Source organism: Triticum dicoccoides, chromosome 3A (assembly GCF_002162155.2).
Source record: "Triticum dicoccoides isolate Atlit2015 ecotype Zavitan chromosome 3A, WEW_v2.0, whole genome shotgun sequence".
Lineage (NCBI taxonomy): Eukaryota > Viridiplantae > Streptophyta > Magnoliopsida > Poales > Poaceae > Triticum > Triticum dicoccoides.
In genome coordinates this window covers 16,136,555-16,143,609 of record NC_041384.1, presented here as the reverse complement: position 1 = coordinate 16,143,609, position 7,055 = coordinate 16,136,555, and the positions used below count along the sequence as shown (strand labels likewise).

The 7,055-nt window shown below is 44.5% G+C and overlaps 1 protein-coding gene across 4 annotated transcripts; it reads right to left on the bottom strand.

The window, feature by feature from the left end:
- Positions 1–2,355: 2,355 nt before the first annotated feature.
- Positions 2,356–6,464, bottom strand: LOC119266726. 4 transcript variants are annotated; one of them, XM_037547991.1, is made up of 6 exons: positions 6,267–6,464; positions 6,025–6,106; positions 5,014–5,096; positions 3,480–4,082; positions 3,092–3,361; positions 2,356–2,945 (listed from the first exon to the last, which is right to left on the bottom strand). In XM_037547991.1, exons 4-6 carry the CDS (start codon positions 4,072–4,074, stop codon positions 2,830–2,832), a joined length of 981 nt encoding a protein of 326 aa, XP_037403888.1. In that variant the 5' UTR covers positions 4,075–4,082; positions 5,014–5,096; positions 6,025–6,106; positions 6,267–6,464; the 3' UTR covers positions 2,356–2,829. The 4 variants fall into 4 exon arrangements, with proteins under 4 accessions (XP_037403888.1, XP_037403889.1, XP_037403887.1 ...); XM_037547992.1 differs by having other exon boundaries at positions 6,025–6,094; XM_037547990.1 differs by having other exon boundaries at positions 6,025–6,464.
- Between the last annotated feature and the right edge of the window lie 591 nt (positions 6,465–7,055).

Sequence of the window (7,055 nt, the reverse complement as noted above, 5' to 3'; positions counted from 1 at the left end):
GTTCCACAGACAACCCGGTGATCGCTTTTCCGCAGGGCGACGAGGAGAGGATTGCCGGGTAGGATTATGCTATGCGATGCTACTGGAGATGCTACTTGGAGATGCTATTTGGAGGACTTCAATCTACTCTCTCCTACATGCTGCAAGACGGAGGCTGCCAGAAGCGTAGTCTTTGACAGGATTAGCTATTCCCCTCTTATTCTGGCATTCTGCAGTTCAGTCCACTGATATGGCCTCCTTACACATATACCCATGCATATGTAGTGTAGCTCCTTGCTTGCGAGTACTTTGGATGAGTACTCACGGTTGCTTTTCTCCCTCTTTTCCCCTTTCCCTTCTACCCGGTTGTCGCAACCAGATGCTGGAGCCCTGGAGCCAGACGCCACCATCGACGACGACCCCCCCTACTACACCGGAGGTGCCTAATACTACTTGCAGCCCGCTGACGACGTCCAGGAGTAGTTAGGAGGATCCCAGGCAGGAGGCCTGCGCCTCTTTCGATCTGTATCCCAGTTTGTGCTAGCCTTCTTAAGGCAAACTTGTTTAACTTATGTCTGTACTCAGATATTGTTGCTTCCGCTGACTCGTCTATGATCGAGCACTTGTATTCGAGCCCTGGAGGCCCCTGGCTTGTATTATGATGCTTGTATGACTTATTTATGTTTTAGAGTTGTGTTGTGATATCTTCCCGTGAGTCCCTGATCTTGATCGTACACATTTGCGTGCATGATTAGTGTACGATTGAGTCGGGGGCGTCACAATTACCCTCATCAAGGACATGTACGATAATGTTGTGACAAGTGTTCGAACAAGTGATGTCGACACCGATGACTTCCCGATTAAGATAGGACTGCATCAGGGGTCAGCTTTGAGCCCTTATCTTTTTGCATTGGTGATGGATGAGGTCACAAGGAATATACAAGGAGATATCCCATGGTGTATGCTCTTTGCGGATGATGTGGTGCTAGTTGACGATAGTCGGACGGGGGTAAATAGGAAGTTAGAGTTATGGAGACAAACCTTGGAATCGAAAGGGTTTAGGCTTAGTAGAACTAAAACCGAGTACATGATGTGCGGTTTCAGTACTACTAGGTGTGAGGAGGAGGAGGTTAGCCTTGATGGCCAGATGGTACCTCGGAAGGACACCTTTCGGTATTTGGGGTCAATGTTGCAGGAGGATGGGGGTATTGATGAAGATGTGAACCATCGAATCAAAGCCGGATGGATGAAGTGGCGCCAAGCTTCTGGCATTCTCTGTGACAAGAGAGTGCCACAAAAGCTAAAAGGCAAGTTCTACAGGACGGCGGTTCGACCCGCAATGTTGTATGGCGCGAAGTGTTGGCCGACTAAAAGGCGACATGTTCAACAGTTAGGTGTGGCGGAGATGCATATGTTGAGATGGATGTGTGGCCACACGAGGAAGGATCGAGTTCGGAATGATGATATACGAGATAGAGTTGGGGTAGCACCAATTGAGGAGAAGCTTGTCCAACATCGTCTGAGATGGTTTGGGCATATTCAGCGCAGGCCTCCAGAAGCTCCAGTGCATAGCGGACGGCTAAAGCGTGCGGAGAATGTCAAGAGAGGGCGCGGTAGACCGAATTTGACATGGGAGAAGTCCGTTAAAAGAGACCTGAAGGATTGGAGTATCACCAAAGAGCTAGCTATGGACAGGGGTGCGTGGAAGCTTGCTATCCATGTGCCAGAGCCATAAGTTGGTTGCGAGATCCTATGGGTTTCACCTCTAGTTTACCCCAACTTGTTTGGGACTAAAGGCTTTGTTGTTGTTGTTGACTATGAAATATAATGGGATAACATCTTATTCACCGTTACAAATATGGTTCCATGTTATGTACCTAATAAGTCGACCAAGATTATCTTATATCTTAGCGATTAGACTTACACTTCAATTTCTTTAAAAAAATGGCAAGGCCCCGAAGGTTACAGGAGTTAACGGAGCAACCTAAGAGTGTATTTGAGTTAAAATTTTGTAGGAGTAAATCATGCATTGTTAGCTTCTCTAATGGCGCAAATGATTTATTTATTTATTTTCAAATATCTCTCTACTGCTCATTTATACTCCAAGTTCCCCCAATTACAAGTATTTTGTACAGAGGGAGGGAGTAGTTTGTTAAATCGAACAAACTCTTAAAAAAAAGTACTGCGCCCTCACAAACTAGTCTGCTCCCTCCCCATTTTTGTCAGATGCATATCTCCTAGCTGGCCGTGGCATGTCTGAAATTTTCTCTTCATAGCTAGCATTAAATCGATAGTTTTAAAAGATCTTTCAAGTCTTTGCAAAATATAAAAAGGAAATTTCAAGGCAGAAATGTAATGCTCCAAAAGCTTGTATTCTTAACCACAGCAAATAGCACTTATGTCATGCATAACATTACCAGGCGTGCAAGTTACACTCACACTAGTACATTCATCTATGAACAGAACTAAACTATATATATAGCTTCAGCCTTCATCTGCCAAAGCCAAAACACACTTTTTTCACAAAAAATCAAAATGCAATTGCTCTCACAAATTGCAATCTATTGTTGGTTTGGTTACATCTCAGCCTGGAGACAGGATGGCAAAAAAGTCTAAATTCTAAGTAGTTTCCTAAGCTCCCAGATAACAGCAGCTGCGCGCCATTTCCAGGTTCACCAAAATACCACCTAATGACGTGCTTGACAAAACCAGCCCAAAATTCACCCACAACTGACATTCTAGAGGAATGCAGAGAGATGGGGGCAACACGAGCTCCGATCCCAGTACGGATACAATAAGAGTGGTTACCTATGAGATGAACTACAGCAACAGTAGCTAGAAAGATTCAGTCTAAGGAGTTAGTTTGCAGGGTCCGTAGTTCTTCGTACGATGTTTCACCTTCCCACTCATCAGATTTGCGTCGCCACCTTCTGAGGACAGAGCCTTCGGGCTAGTGCAAGTTAGGCCTGCAGCAGATCACTGTTAACATTTTTCAGGGAAGGCGACTGTTAACTCCAAATGCTAGGAATTTGTTGCAATGTATGCTTTGATATGGATTGTTTGCATGATAAAGCACACAACTGTAATGACAAAGGGATAGAGAGGAATTTACTGGGGAATGGCGCTGATGTGTGAGGACAATTCGGCGACTCGGCATGTGGGAGAGCGAGGACAGCCGTACCAAGAGGTGGTTTTTCTGTATGGTTCTTCTTCTTAGGATGTTTCGTCTTCAGTCTCACGGGCTTTGCGTCGCCACCTTCAGAAGTCACAGCTTTAGGAGTGCCGGTATGGTGGTTCTTCCTAGGACGTTTCACCTTCGCTCTCACCAGCTTTGTGTCGCCACCTTCAAACGTCAGAGCCTTCGGAGCGGTGGAAGTCAGGCCTGCAGCAAGTCACCGTTAACATTTTTCTGGTAAGGCCGCTGCTCACTTCAAAGACTAGGAATTTGTTGCAATGTTTGCATTGAAATGGATCGTTTGCATGATAAATATGTACTCAACTGTAATGACAAAAGGGGAACGAGAGGAATTTACTAGCGAATGGCCCTGATGTTGGAGAGCCAAGACAATTCAGTGATCCAGCATGTGGGAGAGCGAGCACAACCGTATCAACAGGTGGTTTTTCCGTAACCAAGGACACTGCGGTAGCTTCCAAAGCATGTACGGACTCAGCAGTCTCTTGCCTTCCTTCGCTAGCTGCAACAGAGACAACCTGCACATCTTGACTTCCTTGACTAGCTGCAACAAGAGGTGCTTCCTCCATAATCATGGACGATGCGGTAGCTTCCAAAGCATGTCCGGGCTCAGAAGCCTCTTGCCTTCCTTCACTAGCTGCAACAAACACAGCCTGCCTATCTTGACTTCCTTCATTGGCTGCAACAAACACAGCCTGCTCATCTTGACTTCCTTCACCAGCTGCAACAAACACGGCCTGCACCCCTTGGCTTCCTTCACCAGCAAGGAAAAACACACCCTGCTTATCAAGCAACATCGCCCGGTGTTGAGTTGCAATCTGATCCTCATGAACAGTCTCCTCATCGCTGCTCAAGTCAATAATGTTATCATCGCTCAGCTCTATGAAATCTATTAAGGTCATTGTGTGGCCTGAAATAGTAAAAATGTGTGAGCAATGATTAATGAAGAGTAGTGCAGGAACATAAAGAGCTGAAGCTATATCCGTCGAACTAGATCAAACTGTGCGCATAGATCACCAGATAAACCATGTCAAAAACAGTAAGGGGAAAAGCTGAAAAGGTATGCTGCTGCTGGTTATGTATTTGCTAACTGAGTATACCACAATACTGTATCGAATATGTTGATATGTTATTTTTTCACACAGAATATGTTATTTTTTGTATTAAATAGAAAGCCTTGTGGGGATATGTTATTTTTTTTGTATACCACAAACTTGTATTGAATATGTAAGTCAAAACCAAACCATGATAGTTTATCAATAAAAATGAAACCATACACAGGTGACACTGAGAAATTCCTTCCCTCAGACACATTCCATAAACTTAGTATTCTGCAAGTCAACACTACTGTAAGTTGATTGCTGAATCGTCAACTTATCCCTCTTTAAGTGTTGCTATATCTAAGCAATTATGTTAATTTTGCCTTGATAGCCTCTACAAGTCACAAACTCCCTTTTTAATACACAGGAAATCTCTTCATTTAATAGACGTGGTAAAGTATAAAAAGGTGAAAGTTCTATTGATGACAAATTTACTAAAATTATTGTCGTGCAGCCAGTCATAAACATCACATGTATTTAAGGGCACCCTATGTTTTAGTGTGCGAGTTCAAAGACCTATGATTGCAAAACTCAACATCTGTGTTGATTCATACATGTTGGTTGAGTTTATTATTGATTCATTTACTGAACTTCACACCAGAGTTGCAAAATCTCAGGGTCCTGAATTTTTTGCAAGATTTGTTCAGAAATTCAACAAGCAAAGACGGGTCTAGTTGACGGAGAAAACTTTGCTTGCAGTTTACAAGAGCACCAGGTAGCAAGGGTATGAAAATAGGATACCTTATACTGGAGGAATTGACAGCAGTTACGGAGCCAATCTTCTTAAACACGGGCCCAAGTTTCCTCAGCTTCACCGGATCAAACTGTGCACACAGATCACCAGAGAAACCATGTCAAAACAGTAAGGAGAAAAGGTGTTCTGATGGGTTGTGTTGACATGTTATTTTTTGTATACGACAAAATGCTATTCAATATGCAAGTCAAAACTAGACCATGATGCTCTATCAATAAAAAATGGAATTAAAGCATATGCAAATGACATTCCATAAATTTAGTAATCTGCAAGTACAAAAAAACACTAGTATAAGTTGACTGCCATATTGTCAAGTTATCCCTCTTTAAGAATTGTTTGAGATACTAATACCATGTCAACAGAGCAGCTAGTGTTCCCGTAATTAACTGTTGTTTTTGCCTAGACAGCGCCTCCAAGTTAGAGCACCGGCCATGAACTTTCTTCATTTAACACACGTGGTAAACCATGAAATGGTGAAAGCACTACTGATGACAAATGTACTAGTAACATTCTTGTCATGCGGCCAGTCACAAGCACCCCAAATATATATTTTTTAGTGTGCGCGTTCAAAGACCTATATATGATTGCAGAACACTAGCATCCGCGTTGATTCAAACTACATGTTGGCTGAGTTTGTTACTGATTCATCTACTGAATTTCACACTAGACAAGAGCCACAAAATCTCAGGGTTCTGAATTTTCTGCAAGATTTGTTCAGAAATTACAACTGTGTTTGCAGTTTACAAGAGCAGCAGGTTGGTTCTTTACTGAACCTTAGAGAATGATGTGCCTTTAGCCAGGTGCTTTGGTTGAAAGGTGTGCTCAGCCCAAACAAATCGCATTCAGCTAGTACCACCACCTATGTGTCAGGAGATGAAACTCTGTTTTACTGTTCAACGTACTGCTGGTACTAGTTTAAGGTGACTTGGGTGGGATAAGCAATTCGGAAGTAGATCATCTGAAAAGAAGATATCTGCAAGACAAGACATGGAACGGACCTTTCTTTTATCTGCTTCCCCTTCTCACTCCACCTCCAGCCTGGTTCCTGTCTCGCTTCGCCCCCTCCGCCTGCTTGCCCCGCTTCCAAGCCCCAACAAGATGGAAACGAGGCCGCGGGACGGATCGACCGGAGAAAATTAGAGAAACCCTCACAAAATCAACTCCAAGAAACAGATGGAGGGTTCCTAATCCTCACAAAAAACCAACTCCAAGAAACAGATGGAGGGTTCCTAATCCTCACCCGCGGGACGGATCGACCGGAGGTCCGGCGGAGGAGGATGAAGAGTGGATCTGTCTGATTGTTTGGAAGGGAGGAAGGCGAGCTGGATCGGCTCAGTCAAGAAGAAGAAGGTGGGTCAGCTGCTCTGTTCCTCTCCCATGGGGATGGGGTGGGGTGGGGTGGAGTGGAAGAGGAAGGAGCCATGGAACTGAGCGTGGGGTTTCTGTACCACCGTGGGACCCGCCAAGAACAGTGGCCGAGCACAAAGAAGAGCGTTGAACAACTGCCACCCAAAATTGACCGCCGCCTTTTCATCATCTTCTTTTTTTTGAAAATATAAAAGCGCCATTTTTGAATCAAAGAAACTTTCAACGTTTATTACAATGGATGTTTTGTTTTTGTTTTTGTAGGATTCCATATTAATAAAGCCACACGACCAAGTGATAGAAAGTATTGAGTTAATCCTCGAGGGCTGACCAAAAAAAAATAAACGACAAAGCAATCCTAGAACGCAAAAAACGCACAAACTCATGCGCAACTAAACCTCTCTGGCGCGTGTCACCGAGAAGAATCATTTGACGCGGGTCATTGGGGCCAACCAGTATCATCGTTGGGGCAGCCCTAGAAGATGGGCCACCGGAGTAGCGGGCCCTCCATGGGCCAGATCTAATGCAGACCTCAGAGCCCACCACAACCTAACCTTAGATCTATCACCAACGGTGTTGGAAACCCTCACACCACCCTCACCGGCTGCCTGTCATGGCCTGGCCTGAGCATGCCCCCGCCCCGCACCGACGAAGAGGTCAGTTC